The following is a 26,205-nucleotide window of genomic DNA, read 5'->3' as shown; positions in this document are numbered from 1 at the left end:
TTAATGACATGCCAATATCCTATGTCCCAGACGCTCATGCAGTGCATCTCCATGTGGTTCTTTTCAGAGCAGGATTGACAGGCCAGCCTCCAGCCACAGAGGCTAAATTGCCACAAAACACAAATAATAGTCCTCAGCACAGTGTAGAGCAGAGCCACAATTACATTTTAATGTAACAGGCCCAGTGTTATTTTATTTAATGAAAATGTCCTGTGCCAAGTTCTTTCACAAACGGTTTTTTTGGAGAACAACGTCTGTGTGCCATATTCATCTTAGAAATTCTTCTCATCCTTATTACCTTTTTTTTTTGGCCCTGCAGGATAGTCCTGGACAAGGATACCCTGTTCATATCCAGCGTGCTCCTGGAGGATCAGGGAGTTTACATGTGTGTGGCCAGCACTGCCCTGGACACTGCCAAGGCCGAGGCGCAGCTCATCGTTCTGGGTAAGGTCGATTTTCCCACTGTGGAAACAGCTCCTTGCAGGAGGAATTGCCACTGCAGCACTTCTGCTTCTTTGCTTCTTTTCACAGAGCCTCAATAACCCAATTTCACAGAGCCTCTCACTCCTTAACCTCAGCTGTGCTGTCCCTTATCTCCAGGAATGGCGATGCTGACACAAACTCAATTTATTTTCATCTTTGTTGCAGTAAGATGAGGCAGTATTTTTGCCTCAGTTCAGTGGCTGCAGGAGTTGCCCAGGCTGGAAGGTTTAAGAGCATATTAAGAATGGCTCCGCTGCTGCTTTGAAGTCTTTGGTCAATCCTTCACCCCACTTTGCTGGAGGTTTGCGCAAGAATTGGACAATTTTTTGAAGGCCATCAGGCCAATATTTGAATGTGCAGCTCCTCAGAAGATCAGTGAGAGTTAAGCACCTGAAAGGATTCATTATCTCTGTGAACCTGAGCATAAATGATTGTCCAGGGCCAAAGACCAGAGAAGAACCTTGACCCGCCGTGGTCTGAAGCTTGGCCTTGCATGAGCATCCTCACAACCTGCATCCCTCCCTGAAGGACCACTTGGAATTAAGAGGGTGAACTTGTGGAGTGCTGTGCACCCATGGCACCCAAGGGCAGCAGCCAACAGCCAAAATTTTGCTTTGTGGTCACAGTTTTGGCCAGCCTGGTCTGGTGGAAGGTGTCCCTGCCCATGTCAGGGGCCTGGAATTAGATAATCTTCAAGGTTCCTTCCATCCCAAACCATTCTGTGATTTTGTGATTCTCTGACAGCTTTGCGTCATTTTGATTACATTTAATTTTGCTTCATTTTACGTTTTTATTTATTGCTGGCAGTGACTGCAGCAAGGAGTAAGTCAATCTGCCCTTCAAGATGTTTTTCCACTTTAAAGGAGTGATATTTTTCAGTAAATAGTAAATTAGGAAGATGCCGTGCGCATTATTTATGGTGCTGTGTCCTTCAGTGCTGTATAATTCAAAATGTTTGTAGACTCTTTGTTGCTTCACTTATGAAAATTTCATAAAGCACTTTATTCCTTTTAAAAAGGTGGTTTGCAGAAGAAGAAAAACAGTTTTGTGCTCTTTTCCCTTGTTTATTGTATGTGAGAAAGGTCTGGGTGAATTAATAACATCTGTTATTTTCCAAGTGAAAAATTCAGGTTTTGGCAATCAAGGACTTGTGGGATGACTGAAGAACTAAATATGGTACAGATGGAGACATCAGAATAGGGGCAACTAAGAGTAAAATAAATATTCTGTTAGAATAATTCTAAGTATTTGTTGTGTGTTTAATGAACAGGTAGAGGGCTGAGTATCTGTAAGATGCACCATCACCATCTTTAAATTAATATCTTTAATGTTAACCAGCTATGCTCTGAGGATAGAACAGCAAAATGCCTGTAGATTAAACTATGCTTTCCTGATTTTCCCCAGGTACCAGAGAAATCGGGAAAGAAATGCAAAGAAAAGGAAAAAAAAATTCCAAATATAAACTTTTTGACTTCTTGATGTACCCTGAGATGAAAACTCAGTATTGTAGTTTAAAAAAACCAGTACAAACACAGTGAATTTGTTTCACAGTGACAAGGATGGTCTTGGTGGTGGAAATCACTGGTTTTTCTGTAAGAAATGACATTGTCAGCCAAAAGTTTAGTTGGGGCAGCATTAGTTGAGCTGGCAGGGAGTGAATTTCCCAGTTTCCCATTAATGTAGATCCCCATGGCTGGGATAATGAATGTTCTCCTTTCACTCACACCCTCAAAGGCCAAGCTCAATAACTTCCAGAGCTGAGTCACCTTCTCCCACTCTGGTTTGTCCCAGGGTAAATCCCAGTGATGCTGACACAACGTCCTGCTCAGAGCAGTGTCGATACCATTAATGATTAAATAGATCCTGGGGCTGATCTGGAAAGAAGAATCTCTTGCTGCAAGCACAGCAGTGAGGGTAGAGGGAGATAAATCAGAGAAGGATGCTGTGTTTACAAGGGAAAAATCAGCACCAGAAGATTCAGCCTGGCTTTCTGTAAGAAAATGGGTCTTTCAAAGCAATTCCCACTTTCCTCAGTCTGTCCATTTTGAAATCAGCAGATGTTTCACCACTGTCTTCACTGACTGTGCTCTTCTAACCCTCTGGAAAATTACAGGACAAACAGAAACACCTTGCTGTTCTCCTGACACTTCTTTATTTCTCAGATGTTCCTGACCCACCAGAAGACCTCCAGCTCTCGGAAAACCAAAACCGGAGCGTTCGACTCTCCTGGAAAGCTGGGGCCAGCCACAACAGCCCTGTTAATGGTAGGAAGGGGTTTTCAGCATAATTTTTGGTGCTGTTCAGAACTGTGGCACATCCTGGTTGTCACAGGACACAAACCCTGCTGATGGCCAGGTTTAATCACTTTATATGACAGTTCATTTGTTGTAAGTTCATTTCCACCCACGCTGTTCACACTAAGTTGGTTTTTTATCTTTTTTCCTTTGTTTTTTGTCTCTTTTCCTGCCCAGAATCAATTATAGAGTTTGAAGAGAACCACTGGGAGCCGGGGAGGTGGCAGGAGCTCAGCAGAGTGCCAGGGGATGACACCACGGCCCTGCTGTCCCTGGCCCCGTATGTGAATTACCAGTTCCGTGTGGTGTCCGTGAACGCCGTGGGCAGGAGCCAGCCCAGCAAACCATCCCTGCGTTATGCAACCCCTCCAGCTGGTAAACCTGGCTCTGGTTTCCCAAATATTAGTATTTTCAGTGTTTTTTGGGGAATATCTGTGCCCTCCCGTGCTCCAGAGGGCGTGAAGATATCAGGGTCGCTTGAACTGCTCAGTGGCAACCTCAGGGATTATTAAAAGTAGGAATTATCCCCAGCTGGTTCAGTGGACTGGAATAACCCTCAGCAATTCTGGTGAGGCAGGTGTCCATTTAAATTGACTGTACTGACTAAAGCAGTGCATTTTCAGAGAGATAATATCAGCTGGAGGATGTCTTGTGACAAGCCATGTTCTGATATTATAGATATTAATGAGATGGGAACCCTGCTGGGATGAATTCTTCAGCGACTGGTAAAAAAGAGCAGTCCACAGTTGCACATCAAATGTCCAAGTGTTGTTTTGAGTATTTGATGTGCACTTAAAACAAATCTAAATTTTAATCACCAAACTTGGTGTGCTGCATAAATTCCCGAGGATGCCAAAAGGAGGAGTCCACACTTCTGGGTTTTCCTACAGCTCCAGCACCCCACTCTGCTGATTTTCCACACTTTGCAGCCCTCCATGGACAAGCAGTCCCTGGAGAAGGGCTGGGTTTACAGGGAGCCTTTCAAGAGCACTGAGCTTGTCAAAAATCTTCATTTACAGAGCATTCACTGGGGCAGAAAACGTCTCCCTGAAAGTCATTTTAGAGGCCAACTGTTCAGCACAGCATTTGCATTCCTTGGCATTTTTTCTCTTTTTTCCCCCATTTACTCCAATTCCAGGTCCTTCAGCTTTTCAGCTGTGTGTGTCCCTCTAATGATGCACCTTCTGTTTGCTACCCCCACAGGGAGAAAAATCTCTCCCTCCTAATCCCCCTACATCTGGTGCTCTCAAATCCAAAAGTCACAGTTCCATGTTAGCTGGTGGCTCCAACCAACAGGGGCAGTTAGGAATCCAAACTGCATAAAGGCCATGTTTGGGTCCCATCAGCTTTGCTGATCCAAGTAATTCATCTCATGAATGCTTTTTGTTTAAGTGCCTGTCACTAATAGGGGAATTTCACATCCTTTTTGGCACTTAAATGCTAAGTGCCAATAAATGGGATGTGCAAACTAACCCTGTCACCTGTGTGGTTTCAGCTCCAGATAAAAACCCAGAGAACATCCGAGTCGAAGCTTCCGAGCCCAATGAGATGGTGATGAAATGGGAGGTAAGGCACAATTAGCAAATCCTATAGGAACGACCCTTTACTCTTCTGAAAGGGGAATTTGACTTAAATGCATTCTGGATTTTCAGTATCATTTTCGGTTTCAGAAGACTGTTTCTTATGTCTGACATCACAGGTTATGTAAAAAAATACGGAAGTCCTGTAAAGCATAGTGAGAATATCCCAAAATTTGCTCTTCCCTGCTTCTTGTATGCAAGAAACTGCTTCAAGTGATTGTGGTCTTACCCTGCTCTGCAATTAAAATTACCAGCCAGGCCCAGGGAGGGGAGGGGTGGCTCATGGCTTCTGCCCTTCCAGCCTGGAAGTTTAAAAACACCACAGATCCCTTGTCCAAGAGAATGTGAGTTTGAATTTTTATACCAGGAACTAAAGGAATGTGGATAAACCTCCAAAGCCTGTGATGTGCATCAAAGGAATTATGTGGAAGTCTTGAGTATGGTTTCCAGACTTTGAATTTCCTGGGTTTTAAGCCTCGAGCTTCTGTGCCAGCAGTTGAATTATGTATTCCTTCATTTAGCACAAATATCCACAACTGTGGAAGGAAGCAGGTTTTTGTTGAGGCTGGAATTGCACACAATTTGCATGAGATTTACTCCTCAATCTGCTGCTCCCAGCAAAGAACAACAAATGTTTCCCCAGTGCGGACTCATGGTTTGGGGTATAATTGCATCCAAAAGGAGATGGCCCTCAAGATCCATGGAGCTGGATTTGAGTGGGATTTCTAGCCCAAGGTCAGAGAAGACAGTCCTGCCTCTCAGAAAAGGTTGGCCTCAATGACCGTGGGAGTCTTTTCCAACTTCAGTGAATCAATGAAATGCAGAGTTTTAGTACCCAGTACAGTTACTGGGAAATACTGGGATGGCCAACACATCTTTGAGCACGAGGAAGTTCATAATCACGGCTTAGACAGGGCAAAAGTGGAAGTGAAAGCTGAGCCTGAAAGGAGAGAATGGGATGGGAAGGCTTTGTTGAATCTTGTTGTATCATTAAAATGTTGTTAAACAGGATATTCATTTATTTCTGGCATTTCCTGTGTGCTTTTCAGAGGAACTGCTGGGCACTGCACATGCTATTTCTGACAGACAAAGGCTGCAGAATGATGTTAATCTGCCTATTTTGGATTAAGAGACCAGCTGAGCTTTAGTGACTGGATTTCCAGCCAAGGATTTGCAGCATTAATGGAGATCAAAATAAGAGTCAAGCAGTTCTACAATTTAACTCTATATGAGAAATCATTTTTTAGGAGGAATTTTTTACTTCTCCAGCTTCTCTTGCAAATCCCATTCCCTGGGATCTGTGCCACGGAGGTGGTGCCTGTGAGAAAGCTGCCCAGTTCCAATTCCTTTGCCACAGACATCCCAAAGGTCCTCAGAGCAGAGCAGATCAGGGGAATTTTTGCAGATCCCCCAAATTTAGGTTTTCCCATGCATGAGGAGCATCAATGGGGCATCACTTTCTGCTGGTGTTTGAAGCTGTTTCCTGTCAGACCTCTTGGATACAAACCAGCTATTATATATTTCATATTTACATATATTTAACCATTATTAAAAGCAGACTATATGATGGGGAAACACCCACAGCTGTTTCAGTGGACTGAAATAAACCCTCAGCTTTTTTGGTAGGGTAGGTGATTATTTAATTTTATTTATTAATGTAGCGCATTTTCAGAGAAATAAACTCAATTTGAGGATGTTTCATGAAAAGCTATTGCTATACATCTCCTAATATTTTATAAATTCATGTTAATTAGCTGGAAGCCCTGCTGGGATGAATTCTCCAGCTGATTGGTAAAAGCAGAGTGGTTTACCAGCAGTTGCATATTAAATGTCCAGGCATAATTTCAAGCATTTGGTGTGTAGTTAGAACAAACCTAAATTTTAATGACCCACCTTGCTGTGCTACATAAAATTCTAAGATAAAATGCAAATTTTATCTCTGCTAAAAGGCACACACATGGCCTTATGCCAAACCATGCAATTTAGTTGTGCTGAAGGCGTGTGGTTTTACATCACACAGGAAAACCTGTGGCAAAACAAAACCTGATGTGTGTAGGATGCAGAAATATGGCTCCTAGCAATTAACCTGGATTTTAATCCAAGCCTTTCACCCTCCTTTCTCTTGAAGTCATGATGTTGTTATTCCAGTCATGTTCAAATTAAAATGACAGCAAAAAGGCAAAGCTTGGGGTTTTTTGCCCCTTTTGCCTCCCAGTGTTCTAACACACATTCCAGAATTATCCCCCCCCCTTCAGCTGCTGTTCTGTGATTACAGCAAAGGCAGACAAGATCTTTTTTAACTTTTCCCAGCCGCTGAAGCCCATGGAGAGGAACGGGCCAGGGCTGGAGTACAAAGTCAGCTGGAGGCAGCGGGGCGTCGAGACCGACTGGAACGAGGAGCTGGTGAAGAAACACTCCCTGAGCGTGAGGAATGTCCCCACCTTCGTGCCCTACGAGATCAAAGTCCAGGCAGTGAATAATTTAGGATCTGGCCCAGAACCAAACATCACCATTGGATATTCAGGAGAGGATGGTGAGTGGCAGGAATTTTCCTGTAAAATGGGGGTTTCTTGTGCTGCAGAACTCTCAGGTGGGGAGTGATGGATTAGGCAGCCCAAAGCTGCTGGAATGCCAGTGCTCAGCTTGAGGGGCTCCATGAGGCATGGACATGACCCGTGCTGGGTGCCTGGATGCCAGCCTGCTGGAGCGTGAGGGGTTTTTTTGGAAAGGTCACTTGTGCTCTCATTAATCTCAGTTGTTGGCTTAGTCTGGGTACTTGTTTGAAGGCCACAGTCCATGAGAAGTCTCTGAAGTGTAGCAGTCGTGTCGTACTTGGTGGGAAAAAAATCTTTGTGTTCTCTGAGGCTTGACCCAACAGTTCAGCACTGTCAGAAGTTAAATATTCTGACAATTAGGGACAAACTCGCAGGCACTGGGTGTTTAAGTGAATTCACAGACAGTGCCACATTCCTGTGTGTGCTGGTGTTACCTTGTCCATGAGTCTTTGAAGAACGTGTTGTCTTCTCCAGCCTGGGTTTCTGTCCCACGGCTTTCCAGGGCTCCCAGCTGGAGTTTCAGTGCTGGAAATGGACTCAGTGGGTCAGACAGGAGAATGCCCACTGCCCACCCAGAGGTGGGAACAGGAAGGTTTGCTGGTGCAGAAGAGCTGGTGAATAGTGAGAACAAGAAGAAAGAAACTCCACAGCATGTTTATTTTCTTTGTATGTGATGAGTCTAATTTTGTATCTACCAGTGGAAAATCTTCCTTGCAATTCAGTTGTCAGTGGATCAAGGCCTCCTTTTTTTCAGGCACTGTAATAGCTCTCTGTGTTATGCAGTGATTAAAATCCTACTGTTTAATGAGCTGAGTTGTAAAATGAAATTGATTATAAAGAAAACCTTTATGATTGCCTTCTTGAGTGTTGTGTTAATCATTTTTTTATTCTTCTCACTGCTGTAAGCATTGCTTGAAACAGGAAATCATAAATACTGGTAGAGAAATTCATGTGTCCCAGTGCACATGTATCTCAACCCTCAGCAGAAAACCCTGCAATGGAAAAATAATGTTTATTGGCCCATTCCACCCACTGGATGCAGGTGGAATGGCTTTTTGCTTGCCTGCAGTGAGACTGTGTGAAGTGGCACAGCTGGAGCTGGCAAGCCAAGCCCTGGAGCTGTGAACAGCGTGAATCTGGGCTCTTGGAAGAGTCTTTAACACCTGGGACTTTTGTTTTTACAGTTCCAGATGCTGCTCCTTCGGGCGTGTCGGTGGAGGTTGTGAACAGCACCCTGGTCAAAGTCTTCTGGTTTGGGATACCAAGGGACAGAGTTCGTGGGCACTTAAGAGGCTACAAGGTTACAAATTTCTCTATAAATATTTGTATATAGTTGAATAAAGTATTACATGAGTCCCAGATTGCAATCTCTCAATTTTGGGAAGGTGAGAGAGATCATGATCATGCTCAGCCCCATACAACATAATTTGTTACAGAAATCCCAATCTCCATGCAGGTCAGCTGGTGGAAAACAAAAAGCATGCTGGATGGGAAGAGGCATCACCCCGAGAAACACTTCCTAACGTTTGTAGGAGACAGGAACTATGGGATGATTCCTGGCCTGGAGCCCTTCAGTGAATTCCGCTTGACAGTTTTGGCTTTCAACTCCAGAGGAGATGGCCCCGAGAGCTCCCCCGTGGTGTTTGAAACTCCAGAAGGAGGTAAGACAAGAGGAAAATATGGGATGGAGGGACATAAATTGAAATTGTCCTTGTGACAAGGTGAGTTGATTCCTTATTTAAGATGATTGTAAAAACTCCGCTATTCACAGAACCCTTCACTTGAAAGGGAAGCTGTGGGTGTTGAGCTAAATTGTATCCTCATTTAACAAGAATTTGTAGAGACAGACCTGTTCACTCCTCTGAAAGCTCATCCCTGTGTCTTCCAGTCCCTGAACAACCACGTTTTCTCAGGATCCTGAACTTTGACCAGGACTCGGTCACTCTGTCCTGGGGACTTCCCAAGAAAGCCAATGGCCATCTCACTGGCTACATTCTGCAGTACCAGATAAGTATGTGCCTTGTTTGCTTTGAGTCTAGAACTGAGGCAGGAGCAGTTAAGGAAAACTCGCTGGTGTGATGTGCACAGAGGCTGCCAGAGGGCAGGCTGCCGCCAGCTCCCAGAGCTGAAAGTTTTCCATGCACTTCTCCCAGGGAAGCTCCCGTTGCTGCCATTCCCTGTCCCACATTTATGGGCTGATTCAATTATTTCATCTTGGCAAATTATACCTAATGCAGTGGTTAAAAAGACCCATAAATCGTAGGTGCATTTTACTGAGGTGAAACTCATTTAATACAAAGTGAATTGTGATGAGAGCACTCTGTGAAGCCACATTAATATAGATCTGCACATTATGTCAGGGAGCTTCTCTCCCCCTAAGGTGCCTCAGCAGAAACGCAAAGAACCACCTGAGTCATGGTGTTGAGTGATCCCACTGAAAACAAGCAAGTACCAGGGGATTTCTTTCTTTCTTGCCTAGGAAAGAAATGAGAAACAAAGACAATGTCAGGCAAGACCCAGGAGTTGGCCCAGACTGCCACACCAGTTGTGTGGTGTGGTGATAATTCAATGTATTTTTTATGTTCTTTGAGGGTGGAAAAGGATGAGTCAGTGCCCTTTTTATAAAAAAAACCCACCCATGTACTTTTCACTTCTCTCTGCTGATAGCAGAACTGCTCAGCTGCCTTTGCCTACAGGGGCTGGAGTCTGGGTCTTCCCTTTGGTTTTGCTGATTACAGGCAAATAGAGTAAATCTATTTACAGAATCACAGACTAGTTCTGGTTGGAAAGGGACCACCGAGGGTCATCTGGGTCATCCCACAGCACAGGAGTGTGTCCAGGTGGCTCTGGAATATCCCCGGTGAGGGAAAAAGTCCACAATCTCCCCGGGCAGCCTGTTCCAGTGCTCGGTCATTACACAGGGAAGTTCTCCCTGATGTCCAGGTGGAACTTCCTGGGCATCAGTTTCTGCCCTTTGCTGGGCACCACCAAGCAGAGCCTGGTCCATCTTCTGACCCCTCCCTTCAGATATTTCTGTATATTTATAAGATTCTCCCTCAATTTTTTCACAACCCCTCCTTCAGCTGCCAGCTCTGAGGAGCCAGAGCAGCTCACAGCACACCAACCACCCTCTAAGTTGCTGGTAAAAGTTTGCAGATGTTTGGAAGCGAAGCAAGGAGCAATTCATAGATATTTAATGATCTAGGAGACAGTCGTTGTTACCTCCCACTCAGGCTGTGCATACATGCAATCAGAGAGCTTTTCAAGAGCAGTAATAGCTCACCAGCCGCCGCGAGATGCACACGGAGGACGTAAATCCCGTTTTAGCACTGGCAGGAAGGGCAGATACACTCATCCAGCCTCCCTCCTTCCCCCTCCCTGCGGAGTGCTCCCTCCTGGCGGTGCTCAGGACACGTTTCCTGGCTCTGACCGAGGTGCTCTTCCCTTGCAGTCAACGAGACGCACGAGGTGGGCCCCTTGAGCGACGTGAGCATCACCAACCGCTCGACGCTGAGCTGGCGGCTGGCGGGGCTCAGCCCCAGCACCAAGTACAAGTTCTACGCCAAGGCCTGCACGGCCAAGGGCTGTGGGAAGGCGGCCACCGAGGAGGGGCTGACGCTGGCCCAAGGCAGTAAGTTCACACAGTCTGCTTTGGTGTGGAGGAGCTCCACCCATTGTGGACAAACCTAGCGGGAATAATCCAGGCTTGGCGTTTCCTTTGTAGTTAGGGGGGATGGATTTGTTTTCCTTGCCTTGAGAGCAGTCAATGGGACTTTTTAATGTGGCCGTGGTGTTTTTCAGGAAGGCAGAGCTCGTCTGTTTCCTTTTGCTGTGCAATCCTATTTCTGTTCCCACCCACCAACTCCTTAAGCCATGCTGGAATAAGTGAGTTGCTTTCAGGCATGAACAGAAAATTGAAGATACAGCTAATCTGTTCTCAGTAATAGTATAAAAACAAATTCTGCCCATGCATGAAGATGGGGGACTGCCAGCAGCATCAGGGGCAGCTCTTTGACATGGAAAATCCAGATAACCATAAAGTTGACTGCATTTGCTCCATTATTTATGATTATTTTATCAGAGACCAGGAGTGAACATTTGTGTGCCACTTACACCCTGTGCTGAAACACTGATGTTCAATGATTTAAAGGAAAATCCCAAGTACTCCATGATGGCTCATCTTTCAGCTGAAATGAAATAAAATGTACTGTGCTCAGCAAGTCTGAGAACTCCACAATACCGAGGAGCAGCTCCTTGGTATTAATCAGAAACCATTGCTGTGCACTTACCCCAGGGAAGGAGAAGAGAATGTGATAAGCAAAAGAGTCTTGGCCACATCATTTTTAGCAAAGATAACAGTCTGCAGCAATGTTGATGTAAAATAGAAAAATGGTCCATGCGCTGTTGGACTTCTAAGTTGCAGAATTCTTTTCAGTTACTGGTGAAACAGTTGAAAAGTGCTTAAAACCATTGTGTCCCAGTTCAAGATCCAGTCAGGAACTGCCATTTGCTCTCTCAAGCAGTAAAACTCCTCAACTCTCTTGTGGCCTCCAGTCTCACTGTAGGTTACAGGTACTCACCTGGCAGCAATTATTAATCACCATGATACAGAATTTATTCCTCATTAAGGAAAGAAAAAGGTCTTTTTTTTTCCAAGCTCAGAATTGACCATATTTCCCCTCATTAGTTGCCTTTTCTGGCCTTCATTGGGCGACCAGAATAACGTGTTTGACTCCTTGAAAGTGTGTAACTTCTTGGAATAACCTTGTCAGGGTTTATGAGATGTTGGCATTCATTTTGTTCTCTTTCTTCACTTTCCTAAACTCTGTTTCAGCAGTGGCAACACCTGATTCTTGTGAAATATTCTTAGACTAGAGTAGTATAATTAATAAAAGCTGCAAGGGTTCGGTTCCATGATTTATGTGTGCTCCTTGGTGCTTCTCAAGCCACCCTAAATTAGGGCACTGCATCTGTCACTGAGGTGCCATTGGAGTTCTGTGTCATTATTTGCTGGCTAAATTGTTCAGATATTTTTCACCTAAACATGATAGGCTGAAAAAAAAATCATGCTTTTCACTGACCTTCTTGGGGTTTTAAGCTGTGGTTTGGGGACTGAGGCAATTGCTCAAAATTAAAACAATCTCTCTTTTTGAAGGAGGAGAGTGATTTCAGAAGTCAAAGTTGATAATTTCAAATGACCCACGTAAATGACAGATATAAAATGTGGTGCCCTCTGAAATGAAACTCTGTGATGGAGCACTCCACGTTTCTTTGGGGGTTGATTCAGTGATTCTATAACACTCTGTTCCAGTTTAATAATAAACCCATAAAGCTCCTGTTGTTCATTTTAAGGCTTTAGAAACTTCCACTGCTGCAATTCAGCCTTTGCTGTTGGTATTTCAGAATTTCACAATGCGTTCTGCCAGGAAAGTGAAGATGTTGAGGTGGCAGCTCTGGATTCATTCACATTTTGGTTATTTTTACTTGATCTCTGTCACTGCTGTTGCTTTAATTTATTTGCAGTTATCCCTGCTACCACTGTCTGGAATTAGAAAGAAAAGGGAATATCTTTATTTAATATGTGAAGGGATTTGTGTAGCACCACTGAAAACAAATCTGTGCAGGGAAAATAACTCAGATATGAAACCCTGATAGGCAACCTAAGATGTTTATTATTTCATGATAAAATACTCTGGACAATCATGAAGAACCTGAGCAAAAGGCAATTTGGATTGTATTGAAAAATAAATAATAGTTTGATTTCTGTGGTTTCATCTTGGTTTCACTCCACAGAAGAAGGTATGTTGTTCTTAGAAAATGATTATAATCTCTGTCTTCATATTTTCAGGCACTATTTCTTAAATGACCTCCAAACTAATTAATTTTCCCCTTGAAAATGTCAACTTCCCCAAGATCATTAGCCCTCAGAAACATAACACAAAATAATGCTCTTACAGAAGTGAAAAGATTAATTTAATGTAGCAGCCCTTCTTTAACACAAAGCTCCTTTTCATCTTGTCACCAGCGTTGCTCAGGGATTGCCAAACACGTATTACATGTTGAGAATTATCATTGTGTGTTCAGAAATCCAAGCATTAATGAGAAATTCATCCACATGAAGCCACAGAGTTGTAGGTTTATTCTCCAGAGAAGCCAGGAAATAGAAGTTTACCAGTTTCATTATATTCCAGTGGCCGTTGACATGTAATTCCCAAAGGCTTTTGGAAAATCTTAGGGAGAGGCTCCTATCCTTCAGGACCATTTGGAACAAGACATGGGGGTTTAGCTCTCTTTTGCCATAGGCACAGTGGAAAAGGAATAATAAAATGCCTTTCCCATATGCAACCACTGGTGCTGTTGGCAGCAAACCCTATTTGCTCAGAATCAAGAAAATCTAATGAAATTGGTGAAAATTTCTCGATCACCGCCTCACCTATAAATTCTTCTCAACAAACTTTACAGGTTTGCTAATCTCTGTAGCCTAAAATAATCCAAATTTAACATGAAATACCTGCTGCACTAAAAAAGTCCTGAAAATGAAGGATACTTGTGATGCATATTTATACATTTTTAATAGCCAGGCAGCAGGGTAAAATTAATAAAAGTTCAACTTTGCATTTATTGCAGCAGATGTATTTAGACAGGTATGGTCATAAATTAAGATGCTGCCCACAGTTAGTATTTAGCTCTTAGACTGCCAGGGGTTTTTTTTATAAGTATATTTTCTAACAGATGTGCTAACTTTTGGAGAACACTCTGGAAAGTCTTTGGGGGTGATTTCTATTGTTTTTCCCTATATACCATAAGCTCCTATAAAAAATGTGTGTTCCGTTCTCCTCATAAATCTTGGAGCCCAGTAGGAATATTGTGAAATTGCAGTTCAGTGTTTAATGTTCATGCAAGTCCCGTGGTGGGACTGATAAATAGTGGGGGAAGATGAAAAGTGCTGGTGATACGCCTTTATTACTAATGCTCCTTCTCCCTTATTGGAGATTAAAAACCTAACCCAACTGCTTTCAATTTTCTGCAGCTAATTCCTGCAGCTTTCAGTATGTTCCTGGCCTTCCAGAATGTGGAGCTTTTCCTTATCTGTGTGTCTTTGCTTTTATTTTTCAGGAGGCCACAGTGCTTTTTCTATTCCAGCCACCAAACTCACCCCCGTTAGCAAAGCTTTCTCCTCTGTAGGGCCCATGTCGAGTGTGTCACACAGACCAGGAAGAAATGGCATGGAAAGAAACCTCATAATCACCCAGCACTGGACACCTGTTCTGAGTTTTAAAGGAAAAAAAGTGTTTTGGGCTAGGAGATGATAAATGGAGAGCTGTTGGTAAATCCCCAGTGCCAGGTCAGGCTGGGCTCATCCTCATCTCAGGATGTCCATCCCAGCCCTGAGCTGCTCCATGTGCCAGGGCAGTGGCAGCTGCAGCATCAGACAGAGCTGAGCAATAAGTGGACAGAAAAAGGGGTTTTTTGAGCCATCTCACTTCCCTCTTCTGCTTCTCTAAAGAGCTGATGGTTCAGAAAGAAGAGGCTGCCGCAAGCTGAGAATGAGTAGGAGGCAGAGTGGGACTGGTTAAGTTGGTTTAAGAATATGCACCACAAACCACCTACCAGGAGCTCAAGGTTTAGGATTTGCTTCCCAGGAATTCAGGAGAAATCCTTCCTGAGGAGGCTGGTGGTGTGAACACTTCGGATCATGTGGTTATCATGTCACACACGAGTGTTATATGATATTTAACAGACACTGGGTTGAAGGTTCATGTTCATTCCTGTTCCTTTATGGGTAATATTCCCATTTTTCTGATGCCTTGATTTTAGACCATGTAATTAAAACGTACCTGTGGTATCCTGTTGCTTAATTTGCAGTTTGATTAAAAACTATAGCTGGGTTTCACATACTTCATTTAGCAAAAATTACCGATGGATGGATTAATTTATGCTAATGAGCTGTGCTTCGGTATCAGCAGTGTTTCAGCTGGATGTGTTGTCTCTGGGTCCCAGTGGTCTGCTAATTTAACTGCTTATTGTAACACATGGAGAGTTGCCTTGAAAAACTTATCCTGAGCTGCTGCTTTTACTGTGCTTGGATTTATCTTAATCTGTTTTCTTGTTTTCCCTTCAGCTGTCAACTCAGCCTTAATCTCCAGCAGCTTCTTGCTTTGCTTATTTACTACTTGAAGTATTAATGATCATTGTTCTCCTCTCAGTGCTAATTGGCCAAGAGGTTTCCAGATTATTCTTTGTGCTCAAGATGTAGTTTGGATGGCTGTGGACAAAACAGGCAAATCAGGCAACTGACAACAATTCAAGAATTATTTTTATTAAGTGCAGCCCCCCCAAATTTCTCCTGCCATCGAGGACAGGGACACTCCCACGTTGTAAGAGATCCTTCCATGTCACACACAGTTCTGAATTTGCTGAGCAGACTGTTCATGTCCAGGCAGTGATTGTCAACTGCTCTAATGTCGTTGTTCCTGATTTCCACAAGAGCTGTTGTGAAAAATCTTATTTAATGCCCCACAATCTGAATGCATTCAGGGGTTACAGGAGGTCTTTTGCAAGTAGCAAGGTTCCAAAACCAGAGCTACCAGAATTCCCCTTCTCCTAATCAAATATTAAACTCATCAACAACACTTAAATGCCTAAATATCCATTGACAGGCAAATTGTTTAGTTGTTTCTAAACCAGTGCTTTGTGCAGGCACTGTGGAATTTGAAAGGACACAGAAAATCACTGTCAGGAGAGCAGCGAGTAGAAATCCCGCTGTTAATTTTTTCTGGGAGACATATAAGATTCCATATCCAGCTAACAAGCTGTCTGTGCTTCCCTGCTGAGTTCAGTTCAATGGGAGCAGCATCAAACCCCAGATTATCCATACAAAGCAAGCCCGTTTGCAAGCTGGAATTTTTTAAGCACGCATTAGTTAGAGCAGATCCATAATCCCCCATCAATATTAGCTTCCATCCTGGGAGATGTACAAACCCCTTCCTAAACATCAGCATTACTCCAGTCTGCTGTTGATTTCATCTGATGGAACAACAAAAATCAAACAGGGGATGTTTCAGGGTTTTTGTTTTGCTTTGGAAAATCAGATTGCCTGATGCCAAATGTTTAAAATGATGTGTTGTATTTGTCTGTTATTTGTAGCTGTGCATTTCCTAGGCTTTTTTTTTTCCATGAATGCCATTAATCCCTATGCCTTGAATGTGTGCATTCCGTAGGTAAAGGGAGCAGCAAGATTTCAGACGCACTAAAGCCCACCCCAAAGTTTCAGCCCAGCGAGGCCCTTGAGCCTGGCACTGAGTACACAATCCGCCTAGTGACTAAGAACTGGGTGGATAACAATAGCATTTTTGAAGATGTAATTGAGACCAGGGGGAGAGGTGAGACACAAAGCCCTTCGAGGTGCTGAACGTTTGTTGTGCCGTGTGATTCGATGTCGAGGTTCCATCTCGTGCAGTGTGAGGGTCCCAAACTCATCGTTCTGTGCTGTGGGGTTGAGGTTGGCCCTTGCAGTTGAATCCCGTGGGAGCACAAACACATCTCAGGTCCTTGGCTGAGCCTTGTGCGTTACACCAGCCTGGAACAATCCCAAACCTTTACAAACCTGAGAGGGGGCAGCTGTGAAAAAACCCATAAGTGGCCGGTTTGGTGATTTGCACGTATTGGGGGCACTTCTACCTCTCTCTCTTTCGCAAAACAGCTTTTGCATGAGAGGCTTAACAACTCTGTGCTCGGCTTTGCTGTGTGGTGCTAATCCTGTGAGTCAACTGCTCTCTCAGAGCCACCTTGCCAAGTGTCTGTGTCGTGCCTTGTCACCTGCACGCTCCCCTCCAGTCCCAAATGTCACACTCTGGACACATTCCTGCCTCTCATTGAAGTTAACACCATAAATAGCGATAGAGTGATTCCATTAAGATCCAGCGAAGAACGTGATGTGTTGGTGTTATCGTGGGGTGCTGCCCTTTCCCTCTGATTAATTTTCTCCCTTTTTCCTCCTCTCCCATCTCCCCAAGCCTACGCTGGCATTTACGATGGGATTTCCACCCAGGGCTGGTTCATTGGGCTGATGTGTGCCATCGCCCTGCTCACCCTGCTGCTGCTGACGATTTGCTTTGTCAGAAGAAATAAAGGAGGCAAATATTCAGGTAAATGGATTTATTGTCCTTTCCCTGTGTTCACATGTTAATGACCAACATCCTTCAGAGTTTGCTCTCTGGGGGCCGCAAGGCCGCGAGCACAAACATCCAATTAGGATTTGTAGCTTTTGATAAATATCCACGGAGGGGATTTTAATGTATGTAAGTGGAGCTGTGCTCTCTGGGTGAGGCAGTGCTGTGTGCTGCTCAGAGAGCCTGCAAAGGCCTTTCCCAGCACTCCTGGAATATTCCAGCATTTAATCCAGCTGTGGGGCCAAGATCCTTGCTGGCAGGGCTCTGCTTTCCACCTGGGAACTGCTGCTGGACACACGGACAGAACTTCCACAGGCAGCTTAATAATGGAATATTTTGCTAAAAATTAACTCTGTAATTTTCCAAGCAGTGAGTAAGGATTTAAGTGAATGTATTGATGTAGAAATCTGGTTGCCCAGAGAGGTGGTGGCTGCCTCATCCCTGGCAGTGCCCAAGGCCAGGTTGGACATTGGGGCTTGGAGCAGCCTGGGATAGTGGGAGGTGTCCCTGCCCATGGCAGGGGGTGGGATGGGATGGGCTTTAAGGTCCCTTCCAACCCAAACCATTCCATGATGCTATAAATACTTGCTTCTAATAAATTAGGGAATGGTCCCAAACTCTTGGAAGCTCACAGGTTGTGTCCAGCCAACTCCAGGCCAGGCTGGAGGTGATTGCAGATGGTTTTCCCATTACCCCTGGGAAAAGAAAAATCCATGGCAGAACACAACACAGAGATCTGTCCTTTATTTTATTTGCACAGTGAAAGAAAAAGAAGATTTGCATCCAGATCCCGAAGCTCAATCAATAAAAGATGAAATCTTTGGGGAATATAGGTAAATAGGACCTGCTTTCACAAGCCTTTGTGTTTCTTGGGGTTTTGTTTCTTTCCAAATGCCATCATTATTTGGGACATTTTATGGCATGCAATTAATGCTGTTTTTCATTTTCAAAGCAAACCTCATAGGAGTGGATAAGAGTAGGAATATCAAGGTATATCCAGTATCTTTCAATCCATCCAAGCTGGGATATAAGGAAATGTTGATGTATTGATGATTTTTTTCACTTTTTTTTTAATTAGCATTGTATGAATAATGTAAATATATATGATAGTTTGGGGTCCTGCTGAAAAGCCCACTGAAGTCAACAGATATAATTCTATTCTTCAGTGGGTTTTTGAAACTTAGACCCAAATCATGTAATAATGGGGAATGGTCATTTTGGGGAAGAAAACAAAGAAAAGTTTGAAATATGGTGAAAAACACCAAAAACCCAAACAAACCTCACTACAGAAATCTCTGTAGAAGAATTGAAATAATTACTTTGGCTGCTTTAAAATAACTAAAACTTAAAGCAATATGTAATTGTGATATGAAGGAAAGGACATAATTACAAGAACCATGCTGGAGAACTGGTGATGCTGGCCTTAAGGGCACAAAATTGCTGTTGAAATCCCACTTATATATACTACATTATTTGTACTGGAGTAGGGCTTTTTTTTTCTGCATAATTTCATCTTTATTTAATTTTTAATGCTTTCTAATGGGACAAATATTTAGAAAGGTAAGAAAGCCCTGAGGTTAATAACTTTGACCCCCTCCTTTCCCCCTAAAATCCAAACTTGTCTTTTTTTTTCTGAGGACAAATGCCCTGTGCAGAAAAGTAGCAATTTTTTTCTGTGTTGATTATGCACAAATTGAGTCCATCCTGAAGAATTGAATTTCAGGTTCATTCCTCTGTCCTTCCTTAGATAACATTGCCAAAGATTTGACACTGAGTTGGCATCAGCAGCAAGGGCTGTAACTGAGTAATTATGTCCCTAATCCAGAGGCCTAATTTAGTTTTTTTGTGTAATCTTTTAATGTTTTCCCAGTTCCCCCCAATGTCCTGTTCAGGCTGTTCCTGTTGCTTGTCTGTGGTGCCATTAGGAGGAAAGGCGAGCAAAATTCCCCTTTTTTCCCTGAATTTTGGTGGTGGGGCTGTCCTTTCTCCTGGAATTTTCACTGAACAGAGACTGCAAATGCAGATATTCATTCTGCTTTGGTTTGGGTTCCTCCCCTTTAGCAGAGGCAAACTCCAGTGAGATAAACTGCAGTAAAATAAGACAACAGCAGAAAAAAGGGGGAAAGCACCTTTATTGGTCATTTGAACTCAAAGAGATGCTCCCAAAGCAGTGGCACGTGACCCACTGGTGTGATATCACTTCACCCACCCAGCTCACAAGGAAAATTAAATAAATACTCCCTGAATGTTGTCCACTGTTCTGTAAAATGAAAAGTGTCTCTCTGTGTGAGGTGCTGAACACTTAACCTCAGCCCTGATGGCTGGAACAGACCCCTGAAATCCCTTCCAGCATTCCCTTTTCCTTCCCCTTTCCTTTCTGTCCGTCCTGTCTGCCCGAGGCAAAAAGGGAAAAAAACCCAAATAGATGGGTATTGATAATTGCCTGTTAACCAAAAAAATTGTTGGAATAATGACAAAATCCTGTGTGGGGAAGTCCAGGTGCACCAGGGCAGGACTCACAGGTCAGATCATCCTCACTGTTCCACCCACGTGTGTCCCTCACTCCTCCCTCCTGCTGCTTCCCTTCCCAACCCAAGGGCAGTTTCCCTCCTGGCAAGTGAAAGCCGGATTTTTGGAAAGGCCTTTCTTTATTTTGTAGTGACAGCGATGAAAAGCCGCTGAAAGGCAGCCTCCAGTCACTTAACGGGGACATTAAAGCCACTGGAAGTGCTGATAGTCTGGTAGATTATGGAGAAGGGGAGCATGGCATGTTCAATGAAGATGGTTCATTTATTGGAGCTTATTCTGGATCTAAGGAAAAAGGATCAGTGGAAAGCACTGGGAGTTCTACGGCAACTTTTCCTCTCCACGCCTAAAATGATTGGTGTTTAATTGTGATATTTATCCTGGGTAGCTCTCCACAGTCACCACGTGTGCTCGGGAGCAGGTTGCCAATTGAGCCAGTCAGGAAAAATCCTGACATCCAGGTAATACAAAAACGAGTCACTGCCACTAAAAGATGATTTCTCCATGCTAATTTCTATGTGTTTCCTTCTCAATAAAACAAAAATCATTCTTTACACGATGTGTAAACCCTCTGAGCAACCCAGAATTTCTCGATGGTGCATCTGTATCCTTACCTGCTGCTCCAGGTGTTCCTTAGGCTTGGAATATGTTTCTCTGTGTAGGATTTTTTCCCTGTATGGCTGTGTGTGGAATTCCCTCATGGCCTTGATTTTAACCTCGAGGTTGTGGCACAAACAAAACCAACAGGTTACTCTGCAAAGTGACACAATGAGGGAAGAGAGAATTGAAACGACCAGAGAAATATATTCTATATATTGTATAATTTTTCCTAAAGAATTAAACCCCTTGGTGTATGATACTCAAAAAACTGTTTTAGTGGTTACAGCTGGCTTAATTACCAATACTTAGAGATGCAGCTTCACCCACAGCAAAGTGTGGGTGAAGCTGCTGCCCAGTAGCTGGCACTATTTCCTTAAATAAGTTAAGCTGCAGCTCTTTCCTGTGGCAAGGCAAAACAGGGTTCCCATCCACCATCACTCGAAATATTTTCATTTTTCCCCAGCTGCAAGCTGCATTTCTGAGCAAACTCCTTGGTGTCTGTCTCATATCTGTATATTTGTGAGCTAGCAAACATCCCGTGGAGACGTTGTACATATGATATTAATATTGACACAAGTCCAGAGCAGCCTGGTTTTATTTTGAACTGAGACATGTTGCTAGCATGGGTCTGTATAGCTGCGTAGGAATGATAGAATTGCTTCTCAGTATGGATTTGGACCAGCAGAATTAGTTTTCAGATGGAGTTGTATGTTTAGGAATCATCCAAACCTCACACCATTCAAGCATCACCTAAACTGGACCTACCTGACTTTCAAGAGTTCATTTATTTTCAGCCTATTCACTGTTAAATAAACAAAGGCAAAAGCAAAGAGAAAATATTATGGTAGAGTTTCTTTTCTATTTTGTTGGCTGAATGCTGGTTTAAATCTGGTTCTTTGCCTCTCCAACACTAAATCAGCCGAGCTGTACAGCACATTTTTTTGGTCTTTTTGTATTGGAATCTCCTGAATCTCTTTTTAATAGCATTTTTATTTCTGAATCTGCTTGTTTGAGTAGAGCATCAATGTGGCTTCGTTTCTTCTTGCACTTCCAAATGGCTGCCACTCCATTATAAAGGTTTTTAAGTAGTTCCTGCAGGAGGAATAGATCCTAAAAGCTGTTTGGCATCCTGATAGCAATTAGGCAAATATCCCCAATGGCTCCTTCACGGGCTCCATGATTTCAATGGAAGGAAGAGAGGAAGCAAGAATTACTCCCGTGGTTCTGAGTTCCCAGCAAGGGCTACAGTGAAGCCCAGGGAAATGCAGCTTTTTCCCAGTGGGAAGGCTGTGGATCACACACAGGGCTCCCCTCAGGCTGGGGCTGCTCCTCAGAGCTTGGCAGTTTCTGGAAGCCTTTGCTGCTTGATGCTTCTGCTTATCTGTGCCTCTTCTGGGGTTTTTAACAGGAGCTTTCAGGGCTTTTCATGTAACCTCTTTTCGGGAAAAGCAAACCCCAAAGAGCCACCCCAAAAGCTCCATTCAGGCTGTGCCTGTGAGTATAAAATGAGTGGAAATCTGCCCTCAATCAAAAATCATTGCATGCCATGGCAATGACCCACATCATTCACTTTTTATAAAGTTATATTTTCTGTATTTTGTTCAATCCAAACACTGAAAAAGTCCAAAAGCCTTTTATTTAATTCTGGGGGGAAGTAATTTTCCAAAGAAGGGAGTGCACAATTAGAGAAATGTGAAAATTGGCATCTCATGAACAGAGACATTTCCCAGCAGCATCTTTATCTGCTGACTCGTGTCTGCTGCAGCCCAAACCAGATAAAATCTAAGAACTGATTAGCCTTGTGACAATCTGCTGCTTGCTTTGGGCTGGTTTTAGTGTGTTTCTTTTAGGAATCATCTGCAATGATCAAAGGTCTTTGAAAAGGGAACAAAATTAGGGAATAAAATTGGGGTGGGCTTGAAAAAGGAACAAAGTTAGGGAGTAAAATTGGGGTGGGCTCCCCCAAACCCTCACGCTGGGCTGGGGGGGCTGTGCCTGCACACACCCATCCTATCTTCCTGTGGGTCACTGCAGATAAAGCAGACCCCTCATCCCAGAAAATGCCTCTGTTGAACAGACCCAAATTTCAGACCATATCAGTGAGTGTCAGATGATCCTGTGATGGATGTAAATCCCCTGTGCAGCTCTTGCTGCCGAGGTGTTTGTGCCATCCCTGTACTGTGCTGCTCAGCCGTGCTGCTGGCGCCGCTTTTCCCACTCCAATTTTAATTCACAGCCCTAAATCTTAATGTTGGTGTTCCACGAGGCCTCAGGATCTAAAAATCAAACAGGGAGGAAAAGATGTGCAATGGAACCTGGATTTCTGAACATGGATTTTGAGGAATATGCCCAATGAATATTAAACAAGTGGCTCAAACTCCCAGGAAATCTCACTCACCTGAGCTGTTTTCTCTTCCCCAGTCATTTATATTCCTTTTTCTCTTGCACTGGGATGTTTTCTGCTGTAAAGGCACCCTGGAAAGTGCAGGACATTGGTGGTTTTTTAGAGATTTTTTTTCAAAAGTAGATCAACAGAGCAAGCTGAGGTTTTCCTGAGGAGTTTTTTGTCATTGCAAGGAGCTGGGCTGGGGTTTTGTCTTGGTCTGTGACAGATGAGAGGAAGTGTGACCACGTAGCTCAATAAAATGTGCCACCAATTGTCCCTGAGTTGGAAGGGACCCACAAGGTCATCAAAGTCCAGCTCGTGGCCCTGCACAGGACAGCCCCAAAAATCATACCCTGTTCTGAAATAGTGCACTGAGTATTAAATCCTTTGAGCTCCTTTGTTTGGGATTTTTGGGGATTTTTTTTTTTTCCCCCTCTGGCCAGGAGTGTTTATTAAAATCACCTGCCGGAAATCTGTGGTGAATTCATTAATTAATACCTAGCAGGGAATTCCAGGCTGCCTGCTGGGAGGAGGAAGTCCAGCCATGGGAGCAGAACAGGGAATTATCAATTACGAGTTATCCCAGGCCATGGCTGTGCTTGGGTTCTGTTTGGTTCTGACAGCTCAGGACATTTTGGCTCAGTCCAAGTGTGAGAGGGAAAATGACACTTTCAGATTTGAAATCCCAGTCGACCCAGGATGTAATTCCAGCCAGCAGGGAGGAGGCATTTCCCTGGCCCCATGGATCCGGGTTTGGGGGTCTAAGCAGCCTCTGGAAGAAGAGAGGGATGGGTCTTGCTGACAAAGTTGTGCAGTTTTGACTGTGCATGAGATTAAACAAATAAAATCAGCTCTTCCTAAATAATGGGAAAAAACCCCTCTGTCCTTTCTCCCAAGGGAACTGTTTGAATTCCCAGAGCAGCATAATATTGATTTGGTGTGCATTAATTTTTCTCTAATTTATATATATATATTTATATGTAAAAATGTAATTACACAATCAAGAACTTCCAGGAACAGCACCAGCTTCCTTCTTTGGCAAAATTAGGGGATCCAATCTCATGGCTCTGCATTCCAGCCAGTAAAAATACAGCACTGGGCATCCAAGCCCTGCTGGGGCTGGAATGTTAGGAAGAGCAGAATTAGGAATCAAATCAGAAAATGGCTTTCCCCCTCTGGATAAAATCGTGTGTTCATGTATAAAAAATTAAAAATTGTGACTCACATCTTAAATTGATCTAATTAGCAAATCATTTAATGACTGATATTTGTTCTGCTGTGTCCACGTTACACCAATTCCAGTGAGTAGCTCTTTTCCTGGTAACTGCTTCCATTGACTGAATGGCTCCAATCCAGTGCATGAGAGTTTTCATCAAAATTTTCAGGCCAATATTCTTTTTGAGATGAAAACAAATAGTAGCACAATCTTCCTATATTAAAAAAAAAAACAACAAACCAAGGTGGGGTTTTTAAACAGTAATTCCACATTTTGTAAAGAAAACTTACGAAAAATATTTACTGCTCCTTGAGCTTCCGAAATGAAACCTCAGCATCATTTTTCATAGCCATGATATTGCAGATGAGAGGTGTATTTAGGTTATTTTACTCACCTGTAAGAACAGATAGAAAGAAAGGAAATTCTTCCTGGAGAATTGCCTTTGTTTGCCAATGGATCACGCCCTTGGCTGCACCTCTGTCAATGTTGATGACAAAATAAAAAGGTACAAACCACGCTGGAGTAGCAGGACATGTTTACATTGCAGCTCTGGATCTCTCATGTAAAATCTCAAGTGATCTGCACTGATTTGTTCTGTTTTCAGGCAGGAGCCCCTTGGCGGGTTTGAGCCAAAGCATTCTGTCTGTTCATTTTTTATTGTTATGGTTCTGACTTTAAACAAGAGACTTTGTAATTTCATGAGAAAAAGATCGAAGCAAATGTGGTGTCACCATCACAATGTTACATTTTTGGGGAGCTAAATGTTAGTGTGCATTGATTAAAGTTTAGAGAAACGTGTTGTACCGTAGTTGCTGTTTGTACCACGCAGATGTGCACGTATGGTTTGAAAAGATATTTTCATTTTACATGAAATACAACTTTGCTAATAAAAGTTTGACTTGATGTAATCTTCAAAAGCCTTGGCTGTGATCTGCAAGTTTCTCTTTTGTTTGATTGGGGGGTTTTGTTTGATTTTTTTTCCACTTGACACTGTTTACTTGCTGGGAATCTGATTTAATTGTGACTCACAGACCTCTCTAGGCTGTGGTCTGTGGGGTTTTTTTGGTTTCACACCAAGGCTGAGCTGCCCTTGGCTTTCACTGGGAGTTTTGGACACCATGGACCATCAGCCCTCTAGATATGACACCAAAGCAGGATGAAGCTGACCTGCAAACACCCTGAATTCAAATTCCTCATTGATTCCATGTGATCATGTCCTGGACCAAACTGTCACCCTGTGTATTGTTAGCATCTCTCACATGCCTTTTTCACCCTATTAACAGCACAAAACCTCCCAGCACACAGAGTTCCTACTCCTCTTCATTAAAGGTCACCAGAATATTGGTAATTTTTATAAATATCCAGGCACACACAAACCCAATAAAACCTTCTGTTGTTGTTTTTTAGGGAAAACCACACTTATGCTTAAAGACTGAAATCTCTATGTATCCATTTTATAGGAATTTAGCAAATGTGCTTTGTTTGCCAAGGAAAACACCTCAGTTCTTTTGTTATTCTCTCCCCATCCCCAATATTTGGTGTTCTGTGGTTAATTCTACTCTGTCCATGGGGAGGGTTCTGCAGGTGAACACAAATTCACCCTCCTGACACCTGGAAGAGCCAAACTGAGGACTCATTAAAAGCCAGCAGACAAATCCATGGCAGCTGATACTGCTGCAAAATCGGGGTTTTTTAATGTATTTAACAGGAATCTGAAAGATCTGGTTGACGCTCAAGTGTGTTGAGCATCACACTTGATGCTGGTGTGGCTTTTGTGCTGTTTTGAGTGTATTTCATTGAAACATTCTGTGCTATTCAGAGCGTATTTCACTGTACTTTAGTGAAAGAAAGTCTCCTTTTTGCCCCCTGTTTTTAGCTGCTTCACTTCAGCAGGAAGGTTTCAGGAGTTTTTTTTATGCATTCTTCACCCGCAGGAGCTCCTGAATACATTCAGTGGGAATGCAGGACTGTGCTAACAGGCATTCACCTTTCAGGAAGGCATCAAGGGCATCCCAAGAAGGTTTTATTACAATTCATATCCTGGAACAATGAGATTTACACTTTTCTCAAGAGCATAATGGGGAGGAGAAAGCCCTACAATCATGTGCTTCACTGGAGTGAGAATGAAGGTGCTGCTGCCACCGTCAGGTGCGTGGGAGCAGATCCCACAGAAGTTTAAGGATGAAATACGGGATGAATACACTCTTACTTGATATTTTGCTTTTGAGACAAGGTTAGCATTATCAGACCTGTTTTGGGGGCAGAGCATTCCTTCTAATGTTCAAACATTTCACTCCGTTCTTCGGTCTCACAAGGAGATGTCATTGCTTTCCCACTTTGGCATCTGTTAATCAGCTGGGAATGCAGAGGAGTCACTCAGCCCCAGGGAAACA

At 43.3% G+C, this 26,205-nt stretch overlaps 1 protein-coding gene across 12 annotated transcripts in view; it reads left to right on the top strand.

The window, feature by feature from the left end:
- The window catches only part of CHL1 (cell adhesion molecule L1 like), a 132,741-nt gene extending 108,012 nt beyond the window's left edge, over positions 1-24,729 (top strand). For 8 of the 12 annotated variants that reach the window (XM_048315226.1, XM_048315221.1, XM_048315225.1 and 5 more), the window contains 13 exons: positions 320-444; positions 2,646-2,747; positions 2,955-3,152; positions 4,273-4,343; positions 6,668-6,890; positions 8,097-8,212; positions 8,369-8,573; positions 8,801-8,923; positions 10,364-10,543; positions 16,134-16,295; positions 16,929-17,060; positions 17,845-17,917; positions 19,744-24,729. In XM_048315226.1, the coding sequence (XP_048171183.1) occupies positions 320-444; positions 2,646-2,747; positions 2,955-3,152; positions 4,273-4,343; positions 6,668-6,890; positions 8,097-8,212; positions 8,369-8,573; positions 8,801-8,923; positions 10,364-10,543; positions 16,134-16,295; positions 16,929-17,060; positions 17,845-17,917; positions 19,744-19,960 (1,927 nt within the window). In that variant the 3' untranslated portion in view covers positions 19,961-24,729. Of the gene's footprint in view, positions 1-319; positions 445-2,645; positions 2,748-2,954; positions 3,153-4,272; positions 4,344-6,667; positions 6,891-8,096; positions 8,213-8,368; positions 8,574-8,800; positions 8,924-10,363; positions 10,544-16,133; positions 16,296-16,928; positions 17,061-17,844; positions 18,645-19,743 lie in introns of all 12 variants that reach the window. The other 4 variants (XM_048315230.1, XR_007206010.1, XM_048315229.1 and 1 more) reach the window with 4 other exon arrangements.
- The last annotated feature ends 1,476 nt before the right edge of the window (positions 24,730-26,205 follow it).

Source organism: Corvus hawaiiensis, chromosome 11 (assembly GCF_020740725.1).
Source record: "Corvus hawaiiensis isolate bCorHaw1 chromosome 11, bCorHaw1.pri.cur, whole genome shotgun sequence".
In the NCBI taxonomy this organism is placed as follows: Eukaryota; Metazoa; Chordata; class Aves; order Passeriformes; family Corvidae; genus Corvus; species Corvus hawaiiensis.
The sequence above is the reverse complement of the archived record's forward strand: the minus strand, read 5'-3'. Positions and strand labels throughout refer to the sequence as shown.